Source organism: Argopecten irradians, unplaced genomic scaffold (assembly GCF_041381155.1).
Source record: "Argopecten irradians isolate NY unplaced genomic scaffold, Ai_NY scaffold_1122, whole genome shotgun sequence".
NCBI lineage: Eukaryota > Metazoa > Mollusca > Bivalvia > Pectinida > Pectinidae > Argopecten > Argopecten irradians.
This window is the reverse complement of record NW_027188589.1, coordinates 3,821-18,380: the sequence shown is the minus strand read 5'-3', so window position 1 is coordinate 18,380 and position 14,560 is coordinate 3,821. Positions and strand designations below refer to the sequence as shown.

General features: G+C 34.4%; 1 protein-coding gene and 1 long non-coding RNA gene across 2 annotated transcripts; one reads left to right on the top strand and one right to left on the bottom strand.

Moving 5' to 3' along the window:
• The first annotated feature begins 114 nt into the window (after nt 1-114).
• On the top strand, nt 115-1,342 carry LOC138313964 (collagen alpha-1(IV) chain-like). Its single transcript, XM_069254189.1, has 2 exons — nt 115-667; nt 702-1,342. The coding sequence occupies exons 1-2, from the start codon at nt 115-117 to the stop codon at nt 1,340-1,342; spliced, it is 1,194 nt and encodes a 397-aa protein (XP_069110290.1).
• An 8,224-nt stretch (nt 1,343-9,566) lies between these two features.
• LOC138313966 (uncharacterized) lies at nt 9,567-11,382 on the bottom strand. The gene is made up of 3 exons (XR_011207305.1): nt 11,196-11,382; nt 10,304-10,574; nt 9,567-9,597 (listed from the first exon to the last, which is right to left on the bottom strand). It is a non-coding gene; the product is annotated as an uncharacterized lncRNA (long non-coding RNA).
• Nucleotides 11,383-14,560: the final 3,178 nt, after the last annotated feature.

Genomic DNA, 14,560 nt, shown 5'->3' with positions numbered 1-14,560 from the left:
TGAGGAAGGCTAGATCTGGCACTGAAAAGAAGGGTTACGCAGACCTAGATGGCCTAAGTGGTATAAGGAGAGCTAGATCTGATCACATTGTAAAGAAAGGTTACGCTGACCTAAATGGCCTCAGGTGGTATTAGGAGAGCTAGATCTGGCATTGAAAAGAAGGGTTACGCAGACCTAGATGGCCTCAGTGGTATTAGGAGAGCTAGATCTGGGATTGAAAAGAAGGGTTACGCAGACCTAGATGGCCTTAGTGGTATTAGGAGAGCTAGATCTGACATTGCAAAGAAAGGTTACGCTGACCTAAATGGCCTCAGTGGTATTAGGAGAGCTAGATCTGGCATTGAAAAGAAGGGTTACGCAGACCTAGATGGCCTCAGTGGTATTAGGAGAGCTAGATCTGGAATTGAAAAGAAGGGTTACGCAGACCTAGATGGCCTCAGTGGTATTAGGAGAGCTAGATCTGGCCTTGTAAAGAAGGGTTACGCAGACCTAGATGGCCTCAGTGGTGTGAGGAGAGCTAGATCTGGGATTGAAAAGAAGGGTTACGCAGACCTAGATGGCCTCAGTGGTATTAGGAGAGCTAGATCTGGCATTGAAAAGAAGGGTTACGCAGACCTAGATGGCCTTAGTGGTATTAGGAGAGCTAGATCTGACATTGTAAAGAAAGGTAACGCAGACCTAGATGGCCTCAGTGGTATTAGGAGAGCTAGATCTGGGATTGAAAAAGAAGGCTTACGCAGACCTAGATGGCCTCAGCGGTATAAGAAGAGCTAGATCTTGCCTTGTAAAGAAGGGCTACGCAGACCTAAATGGCCTCAGTGGTATTAGGAGAGCTAGATCTGGCATTGAAAAGAAGGGTTACGCAGACCTAGATGGCCTTAGTGGTATTAGGAGAGCTAGATCTGACATTGTAAAGAAAGGTTACGCTGACCTAAATGGCCTCAGTGGTATTAGGAGAGCTAGATCTGGAATTGAAAAGAAGGGTTACGCAGACCTAGATGGCCTCAGTGGTATTAGGAGAGCTAGATCTGGCATTGAAAAGAAGGGTTACGCAGACCTAGATGGCCTCAGTGGTATTAGGAGAGCTAGATCTGGCATTGAAAAGAAGGGTTACGCAGACCTAGATGGCCTAAGTGGTATGAGGAAGGCTAGATCTGGCATTGTTGAAAAGAAGGGTTACGCAGACCTAGATGGCCTAAGTGGTATAAGGAGAGCTAGATCTGACATTGTAAGGAAAGGTTACGCTGACCTAAATGGCATCAGCGGTATTAGGAGGACTAGATCTGGCTTTGTAAAGAAGGGTGATACAGAATTCTCCGGCATCAGTGGTGGAACGAAGTAAGATCAGCCTGTCCTATCCACTCTTTCATCATCGATAATGGGTAGCGTAATTTTTATTGATGTCCAGATTTTCTGGACTACGATCTATTTCAATCGCTGGCATTTCTCTAAACTCCAAGATATCGTTAAGGAAATATGTCATGGCTTTTATTATCACTTTAATTTTTTAATGATAAATATTTATATTATTAACATTTTTTATCTACTGATTTCACTTCCTATAATATTATCCTGTTGTAATGACATAGAGAGTAATCCTGGACCATTACAGAATCTAAATCTTGTTCACTTAAATGCACGGTCACTTAGAAATAAAACCTCTCTCTGATCGAAGTAGAGCTAGAAGATAATGACATTGTATGTATAACTGAATCTCACTTAAAATCCTATGATATCTGATAATGACATTCAAAATGCAACCATTTAATGTCGCTCCTTACAGAAAGGATAGAACAACTGGGCCGGGGGGGGTGGGGTTATTGTTTATTATAAAAATACTGTCGTGTTGAAGAGAAGAAGGGATTTGGAAAGAGATGATGTTGAGTTACTCTGGTTAGAGGTTCTAATAAATAATCATAAATTTCTCCTTGGCTGTGTATATAGACCTGATAGTAATATTGATTACTGGGATAAACTTGACGATACATTAACTAGAGCTACTGATACTTCACTAGATGTTATACTTACAGGTGATATTAATGTTGATATGCTAAATTTACCACTAAATGATCATTTATCAAGACTCCTTATTAAACATAACCTTGCTAGCCTTATCAATGAACCTACAAGAATAACACCTGATAGTGCCACTTCCATTGATATTATCCTTACAAAACAACCCCAACCCTAATAACTAATACTTTTGTATCACCACCATTCTGTAGTGACCATTCATCAGTTCATGCTCAAATTTTCTCTTAACTGTTTTTTAAACAGGTGACTTATAAAAAAACTATATTAAAATATAACGAAGCTGATTTTGAAAGTATGAATAATGCTCTCCTTAATATTGACTGGTTGAACTTATCAACACTTCAAGACCCAGACACATTTAACTCATTTATATATAGACTCAATCACACCGAACAAGATCAACAGTTTCATTCCGACCAAAATCATTAACTGTGCGCCCAAATGATAAGCCCTGGAATGAAATAATAACCATCAGATTAAAAATGAGAACAACGCAATAGAATACATAGAAAAGCTAAAATAATTAATACCCCCCACTACTGGGAACGATTTCGTTATCTTAGGAATGAAACAATCGACTTGATCCGTGTGGCTAAAAAAAACTACATCAAAAAGCTTGAAAATTGTCTAAATGAAAACTCAGTCCCTCCAGACAAATGGTGGAAGATAGCAAAATCTATCACTAACTTCACTAATAAATCCTCTTCTATTCCACCTCTTGAATCTGATAATCAAACCATCAATCATCCTATTGATAAAGCAGAAATCCTGAATAATCATTTTAGTAATATTTCTACATCTTCACCAAACCTTGAATTACCTCAGTTAGCACAGCCCTATATACCTTACTCACTTACTAATATTCAAATCACTCAACCAGATGTATCTGACCAAATATAGTAATCTTAATGTAAATAAACCCCCTGGACCAGACGGTATAGTTCCTAAAATAGTAAAACATTTGTGTAACTCACTTATTCTCCCTCTCAGTCTTCTATTTAATAAAACTCTGGATTCAGGAATAATTCCAATTAGTTGGAAACAATCAAATGATAAATGCTATATATAAAGGGAATGGGTCATCTAATGATGTTCAAAATTATAGACCTATCTCGATAACACTCTTGTTTCAGTAAAATAATGGAAAAAAAATATTTAAAAATATCTCTACAACTATCTAAAGGGACAACTCTATATAATTACTAAGCATCAGTCTTGGCTTCATACCAGGTGATTTCCACTGTTAATCAACTATTGTTTATTTATAAAGAAATTGTTAGCAATATGGACCCAGGGTAAGGAACTTCGATTTATTTTTTGTGTATATAAGTAAAGCTTTTGACAGAGTATGGCATAAAGGTCTTTTACCAAAACTCCAGATTTATGGAATAAATGGAAATTTTAACTTCTATGGTTCGACAATTACCTATCTGATAGATTACAAAGAGTGACCACAGAAGGCTACTATTCACAGTTCAAGGTTGTAAATGCTGGGGTACCCCAGGGATCAGTACTCGGGCCTCTTCTTTTCCTCCTCTACATCAACGATATCACTGATAATCTTTCAACTAATATCAAACTTTTTGCAGATGACACCTCCTTGTACGTTAATTATAGATGAAAACCCTAGCACAAGCAGCTCAAGCACTAACAACTGACCTCTCTAACATTAGTGAAATGGGCAATAAAACATTGGGACATCAAATTTAACCCCTAACAAAACTAAATCAGTACTATTTTCCCAGAAAACATAACAAAAACAGCCCCCCAATAAACTTCCAAAACAATCAAATTACTGACACATCTGAACACAAAACACTTAGGGCTTACACTAAAGGACGATGCATCATGGAAACAACATATCCTTAACATATATGAAAAAGCATACAGTAGATTAAACATTCTTCGTTACATTAAAAATAAAGTAAATCGTCAGTCATTAATTAAAATTTACACAGCATTTATTAGGCCAATCTTAGAATACGCAGATATAATATGGGATAATTGCACGCAACAATCAAAAGACCTTTTAGAATCTGTCCAATTAGAAGCAGCCAGAATTATTACAGGACTTAGGTCTGGAACATCTCACAATTAAAACTGTATACAGTAACTTGGATGGGAAACACTATCAGTAAGAAGACACAAACAAAAACTAATAATGATGTACAAAAAAATATGCATGGCCTATCACCACTAATACTTACAAGATATCCTAAATCCTTTCAATAACATTAACAATCAAAACAATAATGGCTATGCTCTCAGACAAACAAGAATATTTAAATCCACCAATATGCAGAACTAATAATTATTTTGATAGTTTCAATCCCACTAAATGTGTCCGGCATTATAAACACTTCTGATAACAATCTCTTTAACTCTCCTTCTCTCTCAGCCTTAAAACACCAACTTAATAAAGATGTCCCCCCAGTTGTAATTGAAGTCGACCAAAATTTTTAAAACATGAAGGTGATAGAAGAGCTAATATTTATTCTTTGTCAACTTAGAAATTTGTGTAGTAATCTTAATTCCCACCTATATACTGTCTGACCATCTATCTGATGATACATCTTGTGCTTGTTCTTTTGAAAATGAAACTATATCCCACTATTTCCTCGAATGTCCTTTATATGACCAACATAGACTTTCCCTGTTCACCTCCATTAGTAGTTATGCAAATCATAACCATATTGATATCAATATTCTTCTTCAAGGCTGTCCTGACTGTGAATGAAAACTATAAACAGACAGTTACTTCACGATGTTCACCTATTATATAATGGTAAATCTAGACGTTTTTATATCTCTATTATGATTTAAATTAGCCATGACATAAGTTTTTGACATAAGTTTTTGAAATAAGCTTTTGAAATTTTAAGATTCTCTTTAAAAAAAAAAAAAAAAAACCAACAACATTTGAATAACGTTGTATAAATTCTACTCTAATTATCCTCTGATAAAGATATACTTGGAGTATTTTGTTTGAGCATGGTTGTTTTAATACTGTTACTTTGTTTTACTTCTATATACAGCATACACTTATCTTATTAAAAGAATATACATGTATATTTTCAATTATTTCAGGAAATTTAACAGTAATTGAGAGCAATGACAAGTGTAATATATATTCACACAATGGACTGGATGGTCATTGTCTGTCAATATCTGTGTAACATTTGGTCTAATTAGTAATATAACATGTTCCTTGTATTAAAATAATAGCTGTATCTTGTATTATGTGTGTTGTGTGTGAATGGAGTATGCAAAAGCAGGTTATCTCCCTTTATAAAAAATAATTATGTAAAATTTCGATTTTAAAACAATTAAAACAGAAAATAAAATCCTAATTGATGTAAATTTACAACTGAAACAGAACTTTTGCCACTCATCACTATATTTGGATTAATTATTAGAAAGAACTATTATATAAGATTTTAAGTGATTGTTTAATGCATGCTAATCAAAGACCTAAATGAAAACCTGCGGATAAAATTGTTATTTTATTATATTTTTTTTTGGCACTAAAATCAAAACTAACTATTAAGTATGCTGCTTATTAATCAATTAGTGGTGATTCTTAAAAAACAATTATTCACAATCATAGAAATTATCAGATAAAGGTTGCAAATTTTACAAAGATAAAAACATCTGCAAAATGAATGTCTTATTAAACGTTTCTTATATTAGATATATCAAATATTATAGCATTGCCCCAATCGGTATTTATATAAGTATATATCAAGAGAAGAACAACTTAATGTACCTACCAGTTATTATTGGACTACCTAACAAATATAAAAATATAAATTAATCTATGATAAGTGTGCGTATAACAATGGCTTAAAATTCATATACTTTGGAACATCGCACTGTGGGGAATGGACATGTAATCGGGCAAACAGTCTGTGGCTTGTTTGCATTTAACTCACGTAGTGTATACGTAACAAGTCAAAATGACAAGGGTTTCGATAAATTAACCATATATCACGTTGATTACAATGTATGACCAACCGCGGACCTCTCTGATGATACTCAAAGATATGCATATAACTTGTCATAATTATTCCACAGAACCTGCCATCATCCTCTGATTTAAGCACATGTGAAACAACTCCCCTGATCAGTTTATTCTCCACCCCCCTGTACCATAGTCGGTTATTGTCAGGGGTAACTATCAATGTCGAGAAAAAATTCCACCCATATAGAAACTGAATGCTATGGTCGGGAGAAAATAAGACTGGATACGACATTCACAGGTCGGCAGAGACTCCGCTTTGAAAATGAGTACAGAGAAGCGATCTGTGTTTCGTAATATTTATTTTTCCCATATATCGTCAATGTAATATTACATTATTATCTTTGATTTTTCCTGATCTCCATAATTATTGGCAGATATTTAAAATCCATTATTGGCATACTTGAAAGAAAATTATTTCTAACACTTTCAGCTCATAGATTGGTTGTAGTAATTATTCGATATTTTGTTTTTCAAAAAGTATATTTTATTTATATAATATATTTTAAGTTGAAGCCACCACTTAAACATATTTGTGACAGTCCCAATTTTCTTCTTTATTACTGATACACAAAAAATTGCAACGATAAAGTTTTGCGGTGGTTTATGGAAATACGGTTTTTCCCCCCTACTAAAAAATGCATAAAAAGAAGATTATATGCCAGGAAAAATCTAGAGAAAATGTGTAAAAATACATAGAATATATAGGGAAAAATATAAATTACTAAGATTTTTGGCACACGGGCTGTAACATTAAAAGGACCAAACTACCAGCGTCATCTGATGTAGCACACCATAAATTTTCAGTTGTTCTTTATACGTAGAACAGGGATGTTAAGTAACCCATGTAGTATCGAGGATTCTAGCCCGCTCACACTAACCGATGCTAATATGGTGGTTTGTTAAACTTATATATGGAATTCGTAGTTATAGGACTAAATTATGTGTACAATCAACGTATTGTTCAATAAAACAGATACATTACTTAATGCTCATATTTGAAAATTGCTTCAAACTAATTATGCATCAGGCAATAACATAACTGTGTCAATTACCATTATCTGTATTAAAACATGAATTAACATAATTTTTTCATCTTACGAACACACAGAACACAATTTTATCATAGTTAAGCATCAACAATGAATAAAGTTGAAAAAAGGCTACCCCCATACATTTCAAATAAAACCAATATACCATTATCTCTAATTAGTTTAAATTATACTATCTACATCATTACTAACACAAAAATACAACAATGTTGACCACGGCAACACAATGCATATTTAATATAAATGCATACAATAGTTTTAATTTACGATGTATTAATACAGTTTCTACATCATATGGCTAATCAAAGCAGTTTAATCAAGATGGCATTAAACATGCATAATATTTTTGCACGAAAATAAAAAATAAGTTTCTAAAAAGTATTTTGTGCCCAACGTTTATTATTTTTAAATACATTTTTAGACGCAAGCAAAAACTTTGAATTAAGCAAATCTGCTCAAATCCTATTTTTTTTTCAAAATTACACCATGATGTAATGTTATTAGTCATTGTTGTACACACCCCCCCCCCCCCCCCCTCCCCCCCCCCCCCACGGTATCCTCTTCAGTCAATAGCATTCTTATAGTATGTCCGAAGGTGTCCATTGGCTTATCGATATCTGCAAACATAAATAATAAATCAAGGTGGTAGTTCACACATACCCATTCAGTTTCCAGTGTACATGTAGGTATCTAACATAAATCATACTTTTGTATGCCTGAAACCAATCTGTTGTCTTTTGATATCTTTGTTTGACATTACCTATACTTGCGCAAAACGCATTAAACAGATGTATAATTCAAATGGGTTTTATCTATTTCTTACATCGTTTCTACATAAGAAATAAACAACGTTTATGTGATGTAACCATGAAATAAAAACACACAAAAAAATATTATTTCAATAATAAAGTATGAAACGGGGCACCTTCTCAAAGTCTTCTCAAATGTAATGTAACTAGTATTAACAGTCAATCGGTAATAAAAAAATAAATATGAACTATATCTAGATAGTCCCTAGATTCATACGCTTGGAACGGTTGATGATAAAAACCAATATACGATTTTACTAGTATTTATGTACATCATGAAATTACATGTAAATTTTTTATGGTAGAAGATCATATACACTATAATTATAAATGTTAATGGAAATTAATTTGAAGAGCAAATTAAATTAAATTGGACAATTAAATGGATATACATAGTATGTTATTCATCTAATTAAAAATTTTAAATAAACCAAAAAGCTCATAATCTGACATAAGTGGTAAATTACAGATTCTGAAAGCAGTAATATAAAATATAAAACCTAACCCATCCGAGGTGCACCATACTTTCACATAATACTGGGGACGATTGATCGCATACTAGTAAAGAACCACAAATAAGACTACATCAACTGATAGAAAAAAGATTAGAAAATAGCATTCCATGACAGCATCAGAGAGAGAAAGGATTATGCGCAAGAAAATAATGTACATACTGTAATATAAGCCATGTCCCTTTTACTCATGAAATACAACAGTAATACACACGAAAGCGATTAGACATCAACTGTTACAGAAATACCCATTATCCTCATTTCTAGCATACAAAGGGACGGAAGTTATCAAATACAAAGACATACTGCAATTAAGACCCAGTGAATATATATTTGTATATTTCTAATGCATTCATTATGCTCCTGCTAATATATTGTCAAGAACTGGTTCCAAATAACCCATATTACTACGGCTCTGTATCATAAAAATGGTAACCGTGTTCGTTTTGTGATGTATTGATAAAGGGGCAGATCGTCCTAAATAATTTTGACCAATATTTATTTAGGTCCACACGGTTTGTGAATTTAATGTGTACTTCTTTTGTCCCATTCATTGTATCAATAGAAAGGACAAATTGCAACAAGTAATGTTGTTTTCCATTGATGATAACAAACCATTTAAATCTAGGGTAAATTACATTAGAGATGAATGGGTTGTAAGGTATGTACGGCCCTGGGGATGATCTTAAATAATAATATACCGGGTTTTCCCTATCGGTCATGTCTGGAAGGGTTGATGGTCCCATATCGGCCATGTACCTGGATAGGGGCGTTGTTGCCTATCGACATTGTTCTGAATGGGGCGTTGGTCCCTATCAGCCATGCCGTGGAACGGTCGATGGTTCCCTATCGGCCATGCCTGTGGAACGGTCGTTGGTCTCTATCGGCCATGTACCTTGTAGGGGTGTTGTTGCCTATCAGCCTTGTTCTGGAACAATCGTTGGTCTCTATCGGCCATGTCGTGGAAGGGTCGTTGGTCCCTATCGGCCATGTCGTGGAAGGGTCGTGTGGTCTCTATCGGGATTGTCGTGGATGATGAACCTCGTTGTTACCTTCACTAGGTCCTCAGATAATAGGATGGAGGTTTGGACTCCAGAGAACATCAAACTTAGACGCCGTGCGTAGTTCTCTTGTCTGGCATTCGATATGTTGGAGGGCTGGTACACATACGCCTGTAGTGATGGTTAGACATGTAACACTTTAAAACAACGTAAAATCAAAATTGAACATTATGTAAAGATGGAAATGCTGTGCTGGACATTTTTCATTTGGATCAGACATCAGTGTATTTACATCGCTGATAGTATGAAAACCAACGATATCAAAATTCAGGAATATGCTTTATGTTAAGAGCTGTAAGAACTGTATAAAAAATGACTATATATTCAAAACTACACATGTATATTTATTTTCTTCAAAAGTTTGCTGTGCTTGTGTATGCCTTAAAACATACAAAAACGATTTTGTTAAGTTACTGTATTTCTAATATTCCAATTGGGGCTTTAGATCTGGTTTCAATGGTCGTTAGGGATTATTTCAAACCTACTTTCATTGTAATGTGTTGATTTAACCTTCTTTTGGGATCATTAATTAAAAAATGATATTGACTTTTAACCTATTTTCATGGTCGCTGAGTGTCATGTAGTACATCCTGGTGTCATCAGTTATGAGTAGACAAAACTGAAAGACCCACTTTCAGGATCATTGGATACTCAGTATGTAGTTCATCACTTCTTGACAGACTATAAATAGCTAACACTAATCTTTAACCTCTTTTCTTTGTCGTTGAGTGTCCTGTTATACGTTTCTTTTATGAGTAAATAATACTAACCTTAAATTAAACCTATTTTTGTAGTCGTTGAGTTAGGTATTACTGACCTTTGTCCCACTTTCAGGGTCGTTAAGTACTCTGTAGTACCTCCCCTCGTTGTAAGCGAGCTCCTCCTCGTACACATTCTCCTTGACGGGTCGATCTCCTGGATACGGTTCATAGTGGTTTGAACGGTCCCCCGGATACGGTTCATAGTGGTTTGAACGGTCACTACTCTCGGACTGGTACGCCGGGTTGGCCCTTCCTACGCCACCCATAGGAACGTTCTCGATCCTGGAGTTATCTCTCTGTAATTCCTTAGGATCCGATAACTTCTCGCTGAGTAATGAAACATGTAAAGCAAGAAAATGTATTTATTCCAAATACAATTTTGTATGTAAACGGTGTCGATCCTGGAGTTATCTCTTCGAATTTCTCCTTGAGCCGACAAACACATTTTTTTTTCAATGTAAGTTATCCTGTCAAAGTTGAATTGCTGCATGAATTTACGATCCGCATGTTGGTCCTATTCTTACTGCAAATTGCACTGAATATCTTCTCATTATTCATAATTGAAATATATTCAACAAAATTTGCAGTAAGAATAGGACCGAAATTCTGGGGCTCGCATATTCGCTCCAGCAAATTTGAAAAAAATAATGTGTTGACAGTTGTTTTTACTTAAACAACACATGTTTAATTACCATCGTATTGTCCTGTTTATTGTCCTCTGTGATTTAGGGGGACCTTATTTATTTCTGCGTATAGTTTGTCCACAGATATAATTATATCCGCCTCTTACATCTGATCCAAAGTTTTCTTATACCTTCAATGTTAATATGATCCCAGAGGTTACCATTGGAATGTGTGTTTTTAGTTTTGCCTCTTTACAATCCCTGATCACATTTAAGAAAAACAAATCTTTTACCAAGAGTGTTTTATTTTTTCTTTTATGCTTACTCGGATGATGTTGTAGCCACGTCTCATCTTCCATCGCGCGCCAATGAAAATCAGCAAACAATACTAAAATAGCGACGACAGCCCCCGCACAAGCTCCATATGATGGATGTATTCCGACCGTTGAAAAAAAATCAATACTTTGTCGCTACATGTTTTACCGCTATAAAGGTACATGGAGTCTGACTTGCACCTGGAACATATACAACAGATTTGCTACCAATACCATTTTACATTTAAATTGAAAGACAGCCAGACGTAAGTGACGTTTATTGGTTTCCTGATATATACATCCATCCAACAAGCAGGGCTTTCTTTCACGATAATTCGTACCGTATCTTTTTTTCATTATTACTTTCTTAGATATCAGCAAAATACCGATAGTGTATTGCCATCATGACCTGCATGTGCAATAGATATATAATACTAAACAATACTAAAAAAGGATTCTAGTCTTCAAGAATTTGCGTTAATGAATGGGGTTTGATTGTAATCTAAATACCATTTGTCGTGACGAAATCAGCTTAGTAGGTAATCTAGTAGTCTAGTTTTATATATAAACCATCGTTAGATATTCTTTATACGTTTAATCAACTAGCCGTGTTATTTTGCTTCTTATATCAAAACTTTCGAATACATTATTTTTAGATTCATTTTTTAAGATAAAGCATTTAAAGTACCATATTTGTCATGAATTAGAACTTTGTACTTATTATCCTTTTACTTTATAAATTTCATACTCATGATTTCTTGTTATTGTATAACCTAGTTGTTAATATAATCTTTGAATTAAAAAAAATCATGTCAAAGTGTATATAATTAATATTAATTAACACTATAAAGGTTTAGGGGCTGATATTGGTGTTTTAACGAATTAATTAATTTTTTTTTTTTTTTTGTTTTTTTTATCCTCTTCAACACGAGGTAGTTACGATGTATTGGCTTTGATTAAAACAAGTGAATTTGTTACTGCACCCGGTTTTAACAGTGTAATAGTTTTTGAAACTATGATGTGACCATGTTTTCAAAACCGTTGGTGATAGATATTGCCCAGCTTTGATTTTCTAAACAAGATTTTCGAATTGATAAATTGACCAATTTCTATTTGAAACTTTTAAATTCCGGATATATAATAAATTTGCCAAATTAACCATGCCATACGGCCATGTCATAAAACTAGTATGACGTCACATGTAGTTTTGACGTTACAATACATGACGTCAGTAAATGAAAACGTCACATCCGAGAGCCGGATTTATTCTGTTATACATATAGATTTTTAATTTTTACTTGTATTCTTTTCTTCATCACAATGGTCACAGCCAGTTATGTGATAAATAATATAACTCATGACTATATATGATATGAAATTTGTCAAACTTACTAAACGCCTAAAGGCTCGTGCTTTTGACTCCAAAATCCATCAAATTTTCAAAACTGACATTAAATGATAAATTTGTTGTGTTTTATAAATATTTAGTGCATCCCTGATTGAACTATAATGACTATTGTTTTTAGTTGTTCAACTGTAATTGTCATGGAACCCGGTATTCAACAAAAAAGCATAAGCATACATTATGGAAATGTGGGGTAATTTGGACAATTTTGGCCATTTTTTTTATGCTAAGTTTTACTTGATATTTCCTGAGAATGTGTATGCCCTTCCAATACATCTTTAGGTTATATAAAAAGTGTCCAAGGATGCGCCCTATGGTTTTAAAAACAATTTCAACATTTCCATCTGTATGCATATTTCGAGTGATAACGATGGCAACTGAATATGCAAAATTCAAAATCTTTCTATTTACAATTAAATCAAAGTGTTATAAAATATGTCAGATCCTCAAAATTTTAAATTCTAAATAACTGTTTTGAACATTTGACAGATTTGAGGGCCAAAAGGTCCTTTTCATATCACGTAGCCACTCATATATAACAATATGTACAATTATGCATTTATCTTGATATTACTTTTGTGTATTCGACAATGTGGTCTGATCAATGTTTTTTAAATGTGTACCTGCATTTCACACCACCCCGTCCTTGTCCACGAAACATTCGCCGTTCTTTGTACAGATGTTATTCACATTGCACTTGTGAGCACACAAGTAAATTTCCGTCCGTAATCCTCCACACACACATAGTGTCATATGTACAGCTATATGAAGCCCTGCATGACTCACTCAATGCTCTTCTCAGATACCTTTAAACACAAATACAACAAACGTTTTGATTGACCCTATAACTTAATTTGATCTTATAAATCAAATTTGATCTTATGTCTTGAAAGCATGAATCAAAGGAGTTTCTTTTATTGTTCATCCTTAATCCTTCACGAGACGTATACTATATCTGTATATATCAGTTTAATATCCTACGGGTAGGTATATATATTGTTACGTTTTAGTACTGTGAACGAAAACTCATGTCGTTTTCTCGTTTACTCTCGCAAACATTTTAGGTTACAATCAATAGCTTCTCGCAAGGGCAGATAACACTGTAGTATGCAAATACAGAATAGCAATGTCTGATTATAGACGTTTATAAGTCAATCACACTGAACACAGACACGTGCCGAAGATTGCAGTCAGGAAAGCATCATGGGAACGATACCCAACAGGGTTACCAGCCTGCCGTCCACGAAAACCTCATTCAAAGCGATTCCCAGGAAAAACAATAATGGCGGGGCAAAAATATATAACAGGGCGTATCATTTCATATCTATACCTTTTGTCATAGCAGCATCTGTCTTTCGTTCTTCGACAGAATAATCATTGGTTTTTACTAGATCAAATTTGATATCACTGTACTTCAACCGCCCGTATATCTGCTACTAGTTCCGTTGTGTTGACCTTTGCCATTGTTACATTATTGTTGTCACGCAACAATAACGTAAAGTTGCAACCAATGGATCCATTACTACAAGGAATCAAACATTTCATTACATACGTTTGTATATAATACTAACCATCTTATATAACAAAATAGATAATGCTTCTAGTAAGTATTTACAGCTTTGGTCATATGTTTGCATCTGAGATTGAAATCTTGCGAATACATGTATCATGTTAAGAAAATTAACTGGCTCTTCTTGATCTGGTTATATCTTAATGTCGCATACGGAACATTTGATTCGATAGCGATAAAATTATTCTGCACTTTACTTTCAGGAAATCTGCTTTTATATATTTCACCACTAATTGACCACGTGATCGGGTGGTGTAATGGATAAAACCGCTTGCTTTTCACCTAGCCGGCCGGGGTTCGAAATAGTTTGAAAAAGCTGTCCAAATTATTTTCGTATATGTAGTCATCTCGCCCGAAGCGCACAACAAAGCTAATTGTATATGTATACTGGGGCGAAAAGA

Coding starts and splice junctions, on each gene's coding strand:
- LOC138313964 (XM_069254189.1), top strand. CDS start 115: ATGGCCTCAGGTGGTATTAGGAGAGCTAGATCTGGCATTGAAAAGAAG. Junction 668..701: donor ATCTGACATTGTAAAGAAAG/GTAACGCAGACC, acceptor CAGTGGTATTAG/GAGAGCTAGATCTGGGATTG.